At 43.2% G+C, this 17,047-nt stretch overlaps 1 protein-coding gene across 1 annotated transcript; it reads right to left on the bottom strand.

The window, feature by feature from the left end:
- Positions 1–1,183: 1,183 nt before the first annotated feature.
- il1rap (interleukin 1 receptor accessory protein) lies at positions 1,184–16,601 on the bottom strand. Its single transcript, XM_079225283.1, has 12 exons — positions 16,524–16,601; positions 12,194–12,285; positions 10,339–10,534; positions 9,920–10,003; positions 8,352–8,559; positions 8,094–8,259; positions 7,767–7,829; positions 5,669–5,798; positions 5,364–5,515; positions 4,420–4,563; positions 3,894–4,037; positions 1,184–2,259 (listed from the first exon to the last, which is right to left on the bottom strand). Coding segments are annotated over exons 1-12 (1,848 nt in total). The 5' UTR covers positions 16,526–16,601; the 3' UTR covers positions 1,184–1,792.
- Positions 16,602–17,047: the final 446 nt, after the last annotated feature.

A 17,047-nucleotide genomic window follows, 5' to 3' on the forward strand; every position in this document is an offset into this window, starting at 1 on the left:
GAAGTCAGGAACAGCTGGGAGGACAAACAGGAAGTCAGGAACAGTGGGAGGACAGACAGGAAGCTGGGAGGACAAACAGGAAGTCAGGAACAGCTGGGAAGACAAACAGGAAGTCAGGAACAGCTGGGAAGACAAACAGGAAGTCAGGAACAGCTGGGAGCTGTCATCGTGTCACTTTGTCATGTGACGAGGAACAACCAATCCCAGCGTGCCGATATGTGAGTTGAAGATGGAACTCAATCTGTCTTTGTTTACTTTAGTCAGTGAGGCTCGAGGCATAAAGAAAATATCCATCGTCGTCTTCATCATCTTCATCATCTTCACGGCTCCAAGTACCTGGTAAGATGACGGCCCCAAACAAAGCCTCCACATACCGTGGGACATAACTTCATGAACTGGTTTCAGGGCTGCAGCTGAAGAAGCTCTTAACTGGTGAATGTTGGACAAACCAGTTTGGGTTCCCCAGAGGATAGACCTCCATGTGAAGAAGAGCAGCTGTTTCACTTGAACAAAGCTAGCGATCCACTGACGCTAATATGCTAGCACGCTATCGTCAGGATGCTAATCTTAGCATTAAGTAGCTGCTAGCGGCTAGGTTGACTTTTAGATTTTAAAATTATACGTGAACGACACAGTTGATGAGTTTTAGACTTCTGGAGAGAAAATAATAATTGTAAAAAAATAAACTTTAAAATAAATGATGACAAACAATTAGATGGACAATGCATTTATTAAAATAGATGAAATACTGTAAATAATGACAAAGTGCAGATGCTTTCTCCCATTAAAAGAAAAATTAATAGCTTAGCTTTTTTTTAAAGGGCCATTTATACACTTATTATACTGTATATGGACCTTATACATATTCAACAAATAAAAGTGGATCAGTAACAAAATGAAACTAAAATACAGAAAGTTCAGAGAGATCCCAACATTTTAAAGTAAGTTCAGTAAGATTTACTCTGTAAATACATTTTAATACTAATATTTGAAACTTTGCAGAACATGAATTCCTCCTCGGTGGGTGGAACACTTTACAGCTGTGGAACTATATATATATATATATATATATATATATATATATATATATATATATATATATATATATATATATATATATATATATACGTATATATACGTATATATATATATATATATATATATATATATATATATATATATATATATATATATATATACAAAATGTACACGTCTGTGTTGAATATTAAACCGCAGTTCCATCTCTGAGCCACTAGATGGAGTTCTGAGAAAAGTCTCACTGTGTTGAATTGAGTGAAAAAATGACCAGAGATGCAATGAAATGTGTAAATACTCGTGGTCCTCTGAGGATGAATCCTTCTTCTAGCATCAACATGTTTATAAAAACATTGTGTTTGTCTGCAGGATTACATAAAAACTACTGAGACGATTATTATGAAACCTGGAGGAAGAACCCATGACCTCATGTGAAGAATCACGGAAACAGAAAACCATCTTTCACTTTCACGTCTCTACAGCCTCCAGGAAACACAAGATGGTCATGTATGCTAACATGCTACGTTAGCATATATATATATATATATATATATATATATATATATATATATATATATACACACAACGAGGTGATCAGATGAAACGTGATTCATGGCAATGATGAATGAAAAACCAAACGGCATCTACGGTTGAGAAGGAAGAAGGCACTGTGTTGGTTCTAGTTCCCCTCGGCTCGGGTTAGAACCAGAACTGAACTGAACCTGAACTGCCTCCATGGGTTCCATCCCCGCCTCATCTACGCTGCAGAGTTGAGGACCTTCTGCGGGTCCTTGCTGGTGTTGCTGATGAGGCCCGTTTGGGAGTTTGTGCTGTTCTGACTGAGCATCCTCATCAGGCCCACCTCCTCCCCCTTCTCCGGCTCCTCCCCCTTCTCCGGCTCCTCCCCCCGGCCGACCCTCCTCACAGGAAGCTCCACCCGGAGCCGCTTCCAGAAGCGGGACGTGAGCTCCTTGGACTCGTCCCCCTGCCAGCGGACCAGCGCCAGGGCCACGCGGGCCCTCCTCAGCTCCCGGACCCAGCCCTGCCGCCGGACCGGCTTGTACTGGACCAGGATCACCCGCAGGTGCCCGCCCAGCGCCATGCCGTCGAGGCCCGCCTGCAGCTCCAGCAGCGCCTGGGAGCCCTGAGACGCATAGCCGGGGCTCAGCACCACCAGGAGGCGCCGACTGCGAGCCACGAAGCCCAGAGTCTCATCTGTGATGGCTGGGGGGAGGAAGAGGAGCGTTAAGGAGGAGGGAGGGGAGGAAGAGGAGTGTTAGGAGGGAGGGAGGTGGGAGGGAGGGGAGGAAGAGAAGTGTTAAGGGGGAGGAGAGAGATGAGGAGTTTGTGTACTGTGTAAAAATAATAATTAAAGAGGTAATAAAAGTAACAGCAACACAGCTGTAGTAGAAGTAGCAAGAGTACTAGCAGGAATACTAGCAGTAAGTGGCAGAGGTAGTAGTATAGCAGTGGCGGGCCGTGCGTTTTCGACCTAGGCCTTCAGTGCCGTGTAGTCCACATCAGGGGCGGACTGAAGAAAAAAAAACAGAGCGGCCCACTCAATGCACGCCGACCACTCTGTAGAGCAATGTGCAATGACGCAGCGCTTCTCGTCGGATGCCTCCGACCTCGCCTCGGTGATGCTGTGCATCCCGGCTGACCCACCAGCCCAACCCCGTCGGGCTGCTGCGTCATTAACGGACAATGCATGTTGTCCAAACAACAACCAGTCACATTTAGTTATAACAAAACAATCCAACAAAACTGCCTCACTAAAACACTGCACACACAAGACATCTCCAGCTGCTGCTGCACCGTGAGAGGAGAGGCGGGACCAGCAGCAGCAACAGCGCTGTGGCTTGTTCATGATTACATACGACTGCAGATGTAAAAACAGTAACACAACCAGCAGTTTACTCACCAGATGCTCATAACCCTCTGTAACCCTCTGGAAATCAGTAAATCCACCAGCAAGTCCGTTTCTCAGACTTCAGCCTGAGATTCTAGCTTCTAGGTTCTTCTCCTTCTTTGGTTGAGAGAAGTCACGCTGCCCCACTGACCAATCACAGCGCATGTTAATGGTCACGCTGGTCCACTGACCAATCACACGTCCACGCCATTTTGCATTTGTCAAAGAATCCGCCAAGCTTGTGAAACTAAAGATCTGATTGGTTGAAGTTCATGACAATCAACCACAGCGTCCTCTCTGTACTTTAATCTGTAAAGGCTTAAACTGCTTTTCTCCCATAGAGACACGGTAGAGAAATGTGATTGGATGAAACTATTTAAAACTCAGCTGCATGAAAGCAGCGCTGCAGGATGAAGGCAGAGCAACAGAGGAAGACAGGAGCTGGTCAATGAGAAAATAAACTGATAGGAAAAAATAATTATAATACATGTAGTGTATTTGTGAAAAACAATACAGTGAGAAAATAGCTGAAGAAGTAGTAGTAGAAGTAGTAGTTGTAGTAGTAGAAGAAGTAGTAGTAGTAGTAGAAGAAGTAGTAGTAGTAGTAGTAGTAGAAGTAGTAATAGTAGTAGTAGTAGTAGAAGTAGTAGAAGTAGTAGTAGTAGTAGTAGTAGTAGAAGTAGTAGAAGTAGTAGTAGTAGTAGTAGAAGTAGTAGAAGTAGTAGAAGTAGTAGTAGTAGTAGAAGTAGTTGTAGTACAAGAAGTAGTAGTAGAAAAGTGTTATCAGGTGTTGTAGTATTACCAGTACCAGGAATCCTACCATTAGTACTAGTAGCATGTACAACTACTGCCAGTAGGTGTAGCCTAAGACTTTATTGTACTGCAGTACCACTGTTCCTGTGCATATATACATATATATGTATTTATTCTGCAGTATCTGTGTACTCACTTCCTCCCGGCAGACTGTCTCGGTCGAAGATGCAGACGGAGAACCCGAGCTCGTTCTCCAGAACGCTGCGAAGAGTGAAGAGAACGAAGTGTTCCTCCTCACTGCTCCTGGCATAGGAGATGTACACATCATACTGCTTATCATCTACACACACACACACACACGCACACACACACACACACACACAGAATTGATTAGAGGAAGTGTTGTTAGAGCTCTGACATGAACTCTTCAGACTCGTTCAGACAATAATAATGATAATAATAACAATAACAATAATAATGATGATAATAATAATAATACAAATGAATCTGGTTAATAATCTAAAGGCAGGAGACACAAAGCTTCATCATAAACATAATACATGTTTAACTTCATCATGTGAACATAATTCCGTCCTGGGACGTAACTCCTGACGCGCTGGAGGGGCGGAGCCAGAGCTGCATCGTTCTGACTCCGCCCCTCTACCTGTTGACGGTTCACAACCCGCCCAGATGAAAGGAGCTGGAACCAACAACCCGCTCACCCGTGTGCCGCTCGTCGGTGCCGAACCAGGACCGGTAGAGCAGCAGCAGCTCCAGCCAGAAGACGTGGTAGACCACGAAGAGGACCAGCATCAGGACCAGGGTCACGCCCAGACCACATCCCAGCTCCACGGACGGCAGCGAGTCTGACGCGAAACAAGCGCACCCAAAGTGTAATGTCCGGCCTCAAAGTTTCCTCTTATTGATGATTCAGAGTTCAGATTTATGCAAATAATGGAAATAAGAAGACACAGACTACGTTAATAACAGCTATGATCTCTTTTTGTTGTTGTTGTTGTTGGTAGTTACAGAAATAACTCGAGTTCTACGATCTTTAGCTCCGCCTTGAGTTTAGTCGTAGAGGATTCTTTTACAAACTCTTTACTGTCAGAAAGTTACATCAAGTTTAAAGTTACATCAAGTTTAAAGTTACTGAAAGTTTAAAGTTACTGAAAGTTTAAAGTTACTGAAAGTTTAAAGTTACTGAAATCCATTTACAACATGATTTATTTCTGTAGTCAAGAGCTGCAAAAACAACTTTTTTAACTAGTATCTGTTTATTGATAATTAAAATAGTTATTTAATAGTCTGACCTTTGTTGAGTGGTAGTGTTCATGCAAGTCTTGTTTCCACCCAGGAGAGTTGAGTAAATATCAGTGTATATATATATATATATATATATATATATATATAAATCAACAGTTTTTTGGAATGACCAGTTTCCACAAATTCAAAATGTGCATTTGAACATATGGATGGAAACGCAACACTTCCTGCTGAAACTTCACAATAAAAGCTTTACAGCAGCTTCTGATCACTCGTCCTACCTGTTGAGCTTTTAAAGTGAAACTTCAGCAGGAAGAGTTCCGTTGATCAAAAAGATGTCAAAGTAGAATTGTTCATCACAAAGATAAACCAAAATACGGGAGGTTAAAACCTCGCTCACCCTTCTCCTTCAGCAGAAGAGCTCTGCGGGTTTCGAACCCCCGGCCGTTCCTCACTGAGCAGTTGTACTCCCGGTCCAGGTCTCCAGACTGGAAGTCCTTGATCACCAGCCTGCTCTCCTCAACCCGGTCCCCGTAAGTGTCGCTCTCCCGACTGCAAACAAACACACACTATGTTGGACTGCTGAGCTCAGAACTTGTTCTTGACAATCGTAACTCCTTCCCAACAGGGAAAAGCTCGGGAACGGCTACATTTATGTACTAAGACTTCATATTCAGAGAACAGATTTCATATATTTGCTTCCACCTGTCTGTTTTGGAGAAGCGATGCTGGTCGCCCAGTTTGTCCAGCGTCTTCCCATCAACCGTCCACCAGAACTCCCAGGAAGAGTTCAGGTGCGGGAACAAAGCTCGGCACGACAGAGTGACCTCCGTGTCTGAGAGGAAGAAAACGCGAATGAAACATCATGCCACGAGGATATATTTAGTCTCATTACAAGAAGACCAACACACATGCTGTAGTTTATTATTATGGCTCAAACAAACCAATATCTGTGGTTGTCGTGTGTCTCTTTGTGGTTGTCTTGTGTCTCTTTGTGGTTGTCGTGTGTGTCTTTGTGATTGTCTAGTGTCTCTTTGTGGTTGTCGTGTGTCTCTTTGTGGTTGTCTAGTGTCTCTCTGTGGTTGTCGTGTGTGTCTTTGTGATTGTCTAGTGTCTCTTTGTGGTTGTCTTGTGTCTTTGTGGTTGTCGTGTGTCTCTCTGTGGTTGTCTTGTGTCTCTTTGTGGTTGTCTTGTGTCTCTCTGTGGTTGTCTTGTGTCTCTTTGTGGTTGTCTTGTGTCTCTTTGTGGTTGTCGTGTGTGTCTTTGTGATTGTCTAGTGTCTCTTTGTGGTTGTCGTGTGTGTCTTTGTGATTGTCTAGTGTCTCTTTGTGGTTGTCGTGTGTCTCTTTGTGGTTGTCTAGTGTCTCTCTGTGGTTGTCGTGTGTGTCTTTGTGATTGTCTAGTGTCTCTTTGTGGTTGTCTTGTGTCTTTGTGATTGTCGTGTGTCTCTCTGTGGTTGTCTTGTGTCTCTTTGTGGTTGTCGTGTGTCTCTTTGTGGTTGTCTTGTGTCACTTTGTGGTTGTCTAGTGTCTCTTTGTGGTTGTCTAGTGTCTCTTTGTGGTTGTCTAGTGTCTCTTTCTGTTTTTTTAAAGATGAAATACGTCATATTTAAGTCTTAAACGTTCAACGTCATAATCAGAAAAAAGCATCATACGGTGAAGACGAGTCTGAGCACGAAAAACATGTTTTTCTGTATTTCAGAGTTTACTGCTTGTTGTTTTATTCCACTTCATGCTGAAGCATGTAAAGCGCCCCATACATCTGATGCAATAATACATGTGCTGTGTGTTTGATGACGTGGGTCTGTACATGACCAGTGTGTCTTGTTTTGTTTTATTGGATGTGCTCCTGCAGCCTCCAATAATACTCTACGGACAATTAACTATGTGAATGTTGAACCTCCTCCGAGCTGCTCGCAGAAAAAACTATTTAAAAGCAGTTGTTGGCAGATGAGCCGCTTTATGTAGATACTACTCATCTCTACAAAGAACAAACAGCCTGTATTCAGCTTTGTGACGATGCTTTTTAAAGAGTTTATAGGAGGATTTTCTCAACACATTCATCATCAAAACATCTAAGGATGTGTGGTTTTCACTCTAAAGGACGAGATAAAAAAACTGTCCTCTGAAAGGATCTTCTTTTTTCTCATTTTGTAATTCAGATTGTGACCCTTCAGTCAGCTGTCCCCGTAGTGTATAAGGCAGTCAGGTGTCCCCGTAGTGTAGAAAGCAGTAAGGTGTCCCTGTAGTGTAGAAAGCAGTCAAGTGTCCCCGTAGTGTAGGGGACAGTCAGGTGTCCCCGTAATGTAGGGGGCAGTCAGGTGTCCCTGTAGTGTAGAAAGCAGTCAGGTGTCCCCGTAGTGTAGGAGGCAGTCAGGTGTCCCCATAGTGTAGGAGGCAGTCAGGTGTCCCCGTAGTGTAGGGGGCAGTCAGGTGTCCCCGTAGTGTAGGAGGCAGTCAGGTGTCCCCGTAGTGTAGAAGGCAGTCAGGTGTCCCTGTAGTGTAGAAAGCAGTCAGGTGTCCCTGTAGTGTAGAAAGCAGTCAGGTGTCCCCATAGTGTAGAAGGCAGTCAGGTGTCCCTGTAGTGTAGAAAGCAGGCAGGTGTCCCCATAGTGTAGAAGGCAGTCAGGTGTCCCTGTAGTGTAGAAAGCAGTCAGGTGTCCCCGTAGTGTAGGGGGCAGTCAGGTGTCCCCGTAGTGTAGAAGGCAGTCAGGTGTCCCTGTAGTGTAGAAAGCAGTCAGGTGTCCCTGTAGTGTAGAAGGCAGTCAGGTGTCCCATCGTGTGGGACACTGCTGTCCACTTACTCGCTTTGACAGGATCTGCTGTCAGGAAGAGGATGGTAGGTAGTTTGGATGTAGAAATTGCAGCTGAGAGAATAAAACAGAGTTACATTGGTTAATGTCTGAACAGTAGTAGTAGTAGTAGTAGTATTGTCATTAGTAGCAGTAGTAGTAGAGCAGTAGTAGTAGTAGTAGCAGTAGTAGTAGAGCAGTAGTAGTAGTAGTAGTATTGTCAGTAGTAGCAGTAGTAGTAGTAGCATTGTCAGTAGTAGTAGTAGTAGTAGTAGTAGTAGTAGTATTGTCAGTAGTAGCAGTAGTAGTAGTAGTATTGTCAGTAGTATTGTAGCTCACAGACGGCGCTGACGTTGACGCTCCTGGTGAAGTGCAGCACTCGGCCAGACCTCTTGAACTGGACCCTGCAGAAGTAGAGACCCTGGTACGGACCAATCATCACGTGGATCTGGAGACGGTCTCCTTGCTGCTCACGGTAGATCCCCAACGGGTACCGGCCACACATCTGAGAGACAGACAGGGAGAGAGACAGGTCAGAGAGAGACAGACAGGACGTCGTCTCCTGTCCAGCGTGTCTCAGCTTTAGGTGCGTCTCACATAGGACCAGGTAACACTCGTCTCCTCGCCGGCCATCTTGCGTGCCTCCTGCAGGTCGGGACAGTCCAGGAAGGCCCCCGACTGGAACGGCACGGTGGCATTGAAGGCCGGCACCGCGACCCGAGGCTCGCAGTCGCTGGAGAGGACGACCTCGTCAGGACGAAGGACCGTCAGACGCACGGCGATCTTACTGCAGGACGACGAGTTGCTGAGGAGACAAGGATAAGGAGTCAACTAGGACAGAGGAAACCAACATGTAGGACGACAAGTTGCTGAGGAGACAAGGACAAGGAGTCAACTAGGACAGAGGAAACCAACTTGTAGGACGACGAGTTGCTGAGGAGACAAGAACAAGGAGTCAACTAGGACAGAGGAAACCAACATGTAGGACGACGAGTTGCTGAGGAGACAAGGAGTCAACTAGGACAGAGGAAACCAACATGTAGGACGACGAGTTGCTGAGGAGAAAAGGAGTCAACTAGGACAGAGGAAACCAACTTGTAGGATGACAAGTTGCTGAGGAGACAAGGCCAAGGAGTCAACTAGGACAGAGGAAACCAACATGTAGGACGACGAGTTGCTGAGGAGACAAGGACAAGGAAACAACTAGGACAGAGGAAACCAACATGTATGACGACGAGTTGCTGAGGAGACAAGGACAAGGAAACAACTAGGACAGAGGAAACCAACATGTATGACGACGAGTTGCTGAGGAGACAAGGAGTCAACTAGGAAACCAACATGTAGGACGACGAGTTGCTGAGGAGACAAGGACAAGGAGTCAACTAGGACAGAGGAAACCAACATGTAGGATGACGAGTTGCTGAGGAGACAAGGACAAGGAAACAACTAGGACAGAGGAAACCAACATGTATGACGACGAGTTGCTGAGGAGACAAGGAGTCAACTAGGACAGAGGAAACCAACTTGTAGGATGACGAGTTGCTGAGGAGACAAGGACAAGGAGTCAACTAGGACAGAGGAAACCAACATGTAGGACGAAGAACCACAGAGCAAAGACGCCATGTTCATTAAACAGGAAGCAGGAAGTGACCTCCGACCACACAGGAAGTAGAGCACAGCGAGCTGAAAGAACGGTTAGTCTACACGAGCATCAGAGCCCTTCTTCTTCTGCGGAATAAATTAAAGTCATGTGACGAGAGACAGAGAAGAGGTCACGTGACTCTGCAGCTCTCTGGCCGACTGCAGATACACATTGTGCTGCATCAGGTCCCCAGAGGGTCTGCATCAGGTCCCCAGAGGGTCTGCATCAGGTCCCCAGAGGGTCTGCATCAGGTCCCCAGAGGGTCTGCATCAGGTCCCCAGAGGGTCTGCATCAGGTCCCCAGAGGGTCCTGCAGAGACCAAAGCCCTCGCCCCCCCAGCTCTGAGACCTGCAGGCCTCACGCCGTCACATCTGGACCGCCGCCAGCTGCCGGGTCCTCAGGGAGCTTTGAGCTGATTAATGTGAGCCGAGAACGGCGGATCAGGTCTGGAGCCTCTTACTGGTCCTGAACCCACCTCAGAGGAGGAGGAGGAGGAGGAGGAGGATGAGGAAGAGGAACCCACCTCAGCATACAGATGTACTGTCCCGTGTCGTTGGCCGCGGCCGGCTGCAGCCACAGGCGCTCGTTGTCTCTGCTGATCCGCCAGCTGAGGACGAGAACCACGTTAGACCCTGGACCAGATTAAACCAGATCCCATTAGAACTAATGTCATCTGAACTGATCGAGCCGCTCGAGCCTCCAGAACACCATCCATCTGTCTGGAAGGGAAATCGTTACGCTGCTCTTCATCATTCAGTTAGTGTGACTGATGAAGACTGCTGGTCGTCATGGAGACGGAGAGGAGACCTCCGGTTCTTAAAGCGTCATGTGTTAAAGCTGCATTCTTTCTCCTGAAAGAACCAAGGGGCGACTCCTCTGGCTGTATAGAAGTCTGTGGTTCTGCCTCTGGAGACTCTGCCATAAGGGCCGATCAGAACTCACCTGTACCGGACCGGCTGCTCCAGGTCCTGGCCCTCGGGGAGCCGGTACCAGACGAGGCTGTGTCCGGCGCTCTGGGTGGAGGTGTAGTTGTAGACGGAGGGGTGAGAGAAGAGAGGACAGGGCAGCCAGCCGGCCTCGCCCTCCAGCACCGAGACCGCCGCCTCGCTGGACTCCCCCCAGTCGTGACACATGGGCTCTGAGGGGACGGGTCCACATTCAGGACCGTGAACCGGTTTACCTGGTCTCAGCATCACCGGTCCAGCCCTCTATGTGGGACTGGACCAGAGCTCAAGCCTTTATAAACTAAATATTAACAATAGATAATCATCAGATGAATACATGTTGAAATAATCATTAGTTAAATGCTGAATTTAATGACGAGAGCTTTGATTCATATTAACGACTTGCTAGCAAAGCACCCTAAAATTAAAAATGTCCGACTTCCTGTTGGGTTTCCCGTATACCTCCAACTCTAATAGTTAGCTAGCTAGCTAGCTAGCTAGCTAGTTAGTTCGTTAGCTAGTTCGTTAGCTAGCTAGCAAGTTCTTTAGCTAGCTAGCAAGTTAGTTAGTTAGCTAGCTAATTAGCTAGTTAGTTAGCTCAAGGTTAGTAAATGAGGTGCTATGCCCTTGTAGACGCAGAGAATTGCATTTTTTATATTTAATATAAAGTTTTCTTCTGATATGTGTGCAAGAAACTCATTTATTATTATAATTATTATTATTATTATTATTATTATTATTATTATTTATTCATTAATTAGTAAACTGACGACCTAAACTGAGGACCAGCTGCCGGCTTTGGGTCCAGAGCCTCAGTTTAAAAACCCAACGTGATCCAGAACACTGAATTAATGGAGGCTCTCTGCACCGTGTGAGGTGTGTGTGTGTGTGTGTGTGTGTGTGTGTGTGTGTGTGTGTGTGTGTGTGTGTGTGTGTGTGTGTGTGTGGTGAGGGAGGAGGAGATGGAGGAGGTTTTAATAGAAAGACTAATACTCTAGGCAGGAAAAGCTGACAGGTCAATCACACACTCACACACACACACACACACACACACGTATTATTTCATCTTAGTTAACATACTCAAAACGTGGGTTATTATTGTATAATTGTTATGATGAGGCTTTGAATCATGAGTCTTGAACCATGTGTTGTTATGGAACATATTAATGGAACCATGTGTTATTATGGAACATATTAATGGAACCATGTGTTATTATGGAACATATTAATGGAACCATGTGTTATTATGGAACATATTAATGGAACATGCACTCGGTGCTCTCAGCAGCGTGTTGTGGGATCAGTTCCATTTCATCCTCAGACAGCGTTACAAACGACCTTCCTCTCTGCTCCTCGTCCCCAAGGGAGAGCTCCTCTTCTAATGACCCTCTTCTTCAATATATATATATATATATATATATATATATATATATATATATATATATATATCCTCTTCTATTGACCCTCTACTGTAGAGCTCAGAGATCTTATGTATATATATATATACATAAAATCTCTGAGCTCAACACAGAGCTGTGTAAATATGTATTTATTTATATATATGTATTCATATATTTAAAAAATATATATTTATTTATAAATAAAAAAATATATATAATAATAATAATTATAAAAATATATATTATATATATAACGTTTTTATACTATCATATAGTATATTATATATAACGTTCATATTGTTATATTGTTATGAAGATGTTATATTTATATTTATAAAGAGGTTTTTATAATAATGTTAAATGGTGAAAGCAGAACTGGTTCCCTCCAGCCGGAGGCGGAGTCAGTGATTGGTTCCTCTAACGAGCTCCAATCACGAGCCGGTTGTCACGTACCTGACAAGTCACCTGAGTGACTGACAGCCGCTGGAGTCCCGCCCACCACGACCAGGAGGAAAAGGAGGGTGAAGACGAAGATGAAGGACTCCCTGCAGAGAGACAACGTCTTATTAGAAAGGTTTTTATTCATGATATTAGGAGGTATTAAGAAATATTTGGAGGTATTAGGAGGTATTAAGAAATACTACGGGGTATTAGGAGGTATTAAGAGGTTTTAGGAGGTATTAGGAAGTATTAAGAGGTATTCTGAGATATTAGGAGGTATTAATAGATATTAGGAGGTATTAAGAGATATTAGAATGTATTAGGACATATTAGGAGGTATTAATAGGTATTAGGAGGTATTAAGAGGTATTAGGAGGTATTAAGAGGTAGTAGGAGGTATTAAGAGGTACTAAGAGGTATTAAGAGGTATTAAGAGGTATTAGGAGGTATTAAGAGGTAGTAGGAGGTATTAAGAGGTATTAGGAGGTATTAAGAGGTATTAAAAGGTAGTAGGAGGTATTAAGAGGTATTAAAAGGTAGTAGGAGGTATTAAGAGGTATTAAAAGGTAGTAGGAGGTATTAAGAGGTATCAAGAGGTATTAGGAGGTATTAAGAGGTAGTAGGAGGCATTAAGAGGTATTAGGAGGTATTAAGAGGTATTAAAAGGTAGTAGGAAGTATTAAGAGGTATCAAGAGGTATTAAGAGGTATTAAAAGGTAGTAGGAGGTATTAAGAGGTATTAGGAGGTATTAAGAGGTATTAAGAGGTATAAAGGAGGTATTAAGAGGTAGTAGGAGGTATTAAGAGGTACTAAGAGGTATTAAGAGGTATTAGGAGGTATTAAGAGGTAGTAGGAGGTATTAAGAGGTATTAGGAGGTATTAAGAGGTATTAAAAAGTAGTAGGAGGTATTAAGAGGTATCAAGAGGTATTAGGAGGTATTACGAGGTAGTAGGAGGTATTAAGAGGTATTAGGAGGTATTAAGAGGTATTAAAAGGTAGTAAGAGGTATTAAGAGGTATCAAGAGGTATTAGGAGGTATTAAGAGGTAGTAGGAGGTATTAAGAGGTATTAGGAGGTATTAAGAGGTATCAAGAGGTATTAGGAGGTATTAAGAGGTATTAGGAGGTATTAAGAGGTATTAAAAGGTAGTAGGAGGTATTAAGAGGTATCAAGAGGTATTAGGAGGTATTAAGAGGTATTAGGAGGTATTAAGAGGTATCAAGAGGTAGTAGGAGGTATTAAGAGGTATTAGGAGGTATTAAGAGGTATCAAAAGGTATTAGGAGGTGATGAAGATCGTCTCTGTTATATAACAACATATTTTCCTGCTAAACTGCAGAAACTCTCAAACACTTTTATTTCTGCGGGTTGTGACAGCTTCCTGCTGACTCACTGACATCCTGTGAAGATTTATTGATAAACCAGGAGGCGGCCTGGATGTCTGTGGGGGTTCAGGACCCGCCCCCTCTCATGATGACAGCATGAATCAACAACCTGCAGGCTGGACACGAGAACCAATCAGCTGGTCCGATGATCAAGAACGTCATATCTGCAGACCTGCGTCTGTTTATCGAAGCGGTTCATGAGAACGCAAGACAGCGAGTTACAGCTGCACTTCCTGTTCGTTTAGATTAGATCAAACTGACCTAATTACCCTTCTTCAGCTACAGAAAGAAGTAAAAGAACATGTGATGATGAATGTTAGCGATAAACTGAAGGATGAAGTGTTCCTATATGTGATGATGAATGTTAGCGATAAACTGAAGGATGAAGTGTTCCTTTATGTGTTGATAAATGTTAGCGCTAAACTGAAGGATGAAGTGTTCCTTTATGTGTTGATAAATGTTAGCGCTAAACTGAAGGATGAAATGTTTCTTTATGTGTTGATGATGAATGTTTATGATAAACTGAAGGATGAAGTGTTCCTTTATGTGTTGATGATGAATGTTTATGATAAACTGAAGGATGAAGTGTTTCTTTATGTGTTGATGAATGTTAGCGATAAACTGAAGGATGAAGTGTTCCTTTATGTGTTGATGAATGTTAGTGATAAACTGAAGGATGAAGTGTTCCTTTATGTGTTGATGATGAATGTTAGTGATAAACTGAAGGATGAAGTGTTCCTTTATGTGTTGATGAATGTTAGTGATAAACTGAAGGATGAAGTGTTCCTTTATGTGTTGATGAATGTTAGTGATAAACTGAAGGATGAAGTGTTCCTTTATGTGTTGATGATGAATGTTAGTGATAAACTGAAGGATGAAGTGTTCCTTTATGTGTTGATGATGAATGTTAGTGATAAACTGAAGGATGAAATGTTTCTTTATGTGATGATGAATGTTAGTGATAAACTGAAGGATGAAGTGTTTCTTCATGTGTTGATGAATGTTAGTGATAAACTGAAGGATGAAGTGTTTCTTTGTGTTGATGATGAAGGTTAGTGATAAACTGAAGGATGAAGTGTTCCTTTATGTGTTGATGATGAAGGTTAGTGATGAACTGAAGGATGAAGTGTTCATTTATGTGTTGATGATGAATGTTAGTAATAAACTGAAGGATGAAGCGTTACTTTATGTGTTGATGATGAATGTTAGTGATGAACTGAAGGATGAAGTGTTCATTTATGTGATGATGAATGTTTATGATAAACTGAAGGATGAAGTGTTCCTTTATGTGTTGATGATGAATGTTTGTGATAAACTGAAGGATGAAGTGTTACTTTATGTGATGATGAATGTTAGCGATAAACTGAAGGATGAAGTGTTACTTTATGTGATGATGAATGTTTGATCAACTGAAGGATGAAGTGTTCCTTTATGTGATGAATGTGTGTGATCAACTGAAGGATGAAGTGTTACTTTATGTGTTGATGATGAATGTTAGTGATAAACTGAAGGATGAAGTGTTCCTTTATGTGATGATGAATGTTAGTGATAAACTGAAGGATGAAGTGTTCCTTTATGTGATGATGAATGTTAGTGATCAACTGAAGGATGAAGTGTTCCTTTATGTGTTGATGATGAATGTTAGTGATAAACTGAAGGATGAAGTGTTCCTTTATGTGATGATGAATGTTAGTGATAAACTGAAGGATGAAGTGTTCCTTTATGTGTTGATGATGAATGTTTGTGATAAACTGAAGGATGAAGTGTTACTTTATGTGATGATGAATGTTAGCGATAAACTGAAGGATGAAGTGTTACTTTATGTGATGATGAATGTTTGATCAACTGAAGGATGAAGTGTTCCTTTATGTGATGATGAATGTTAGTGATCAACTGAAGGATGAAGTGTTCCTTTATGTGATGATGAATGTTAGTGATAAACTGAAGGATGAAGTGTTCCTTTATGTGTTGATGATGAATGTTAGTGATAAACTGAAGGATGAAGTGTTCCTTTATGTGTTGATGATGAATGTTAGTGATAAACTGAAGGATGAAGTGTTCCTTTATGTGTTGTTGATGAATGTTAGTGATAAACTGAAGGATGAAGTGTTCCTTAATGTGATGATGAATGTTTGATCAACTGAAGGATGACGTGTTACTTTATGTGATGATGAGGATGATGAAGAACATTTGTCTGCTAGGTGTCAGTTGTATTTCTGGTTTTAATTAAAAACAGAAATCTGATGATTAGAACTGAATCTCTCAATAACTGCCAATGTCTGATGATGATGAAGATGATGAAGAAGATGATGCTGATGAAGATGAAGATGATGATGAAGGTGGGCTGCAGTGTGTTTCTGCTGATCTCTGCAGATTCCCCAAACGGATGTGATTGATGATAATCTGATTATCAGACTGATCAATGAGAGCACAGACTCCGTTCACAAAACAAATCATTTATAAACTCCTCCCTCCTTTGAAACCTTGAACGCAACATTTTAAACATTTTAAAAGACATTAAGAACCACAAAGGTCTTGTGGTCCATTCGGCTCATCGACCAATCAGGAAACGACCCGTTGCTTCAACAAACAACAACAACATGAGGTCCAAGAGGCTCGGACCGGACCAGCGGACCGGACCAGCGGACCGGACCAGCGGACCGGACCAGCGGACCGGACCAGCGGACCGGACCAGCGGACCGGACCAGCGGACCGGACGGGTTCACTAAAGTTGTATTTCTGTTGTTTAAGCTGCAGGAATGTGAGCGAGCCGACCTGCAGCGGACATGACGTCATGACCACGGACGCGTGTCTGTGGTCACAGCGTCCCGGACACAACCACCAAAGGACCACCTGGACCCTGGACCACCTGGACCCTGGACCACCTGGACCAGCAGCGTCACCTGGACCAGCAGCGCCGCGCCGCATGTAATGCACGAGAGCCGGGAGGACTTACATGGATCCGGCTGGAGGACCCGGTCTCCCGGTCGGGTCGGACGGTCCGCGTTATCCAGCTGAGCGTCCCGGCGGGCCGGGTGGGGTGGAGGGGGGGGGGGGGGGGGGGTCACGTGGTTAATTAAAGCCACTAATTAAACAATTAAAAAAAGCCTCTGATGAGCCGCCGTAGGAGCCAGAGGAAGAAGTATTTGTACATGTAGGAAGTACTGCGTGTATTCCGGTATCGCTCCTCCTCCTTGTTGCGACATCAGAGATTTCCCAACAGACACGTGTTCAATACTACGAGGTACTAGTACTACACAGCGCATACAAGTACTAGTACTACACAGCGCGTACAAGTACTAGTACAAGTACACTCAAGAGTATCAGCAGCAAGAGTGTATTAAAATACACTTGAAGTAGCAAAGGTACACGCATATTCTGCATATTAATAACATAATAATAATATAATAATAATATATAATAACATATTATAATATATAATGATATTATAATAATAACAATGTGTTTATCACTTTAATG

Source organism: Taurulus bubalis, assembly GCF_910589615.1.
Source record: "Taurulus bubalis genome assembly, chromosome: 10".
Taxonomy (NCBI): Eukaryota; Metazoa; Chordata; class Actinopteri; order Perciformes; family Cottidae; genus Taurulus; species Taurulus bubalis.

Excerpts from the sequence above, each read along its gene's own strand:
- il1rap (XM_079225283.1), bottom strand. Across the intron at positions 7,830-8,093 it reads CGTCAACGTCAGCGCCGTCT|CTGCAATTTCTACATCCAAA; the intron begins GTGAGCTACAAT and ends TTATTCTCTCAG. Across the intron at positions 5,516-5,668 it reads CGCTTCTCCAAAACAGACAG|TCGGGAGAGCGACACTTACG; the intron begins GTGGAAGCAAAT and ends GTTTGTTTGCAG.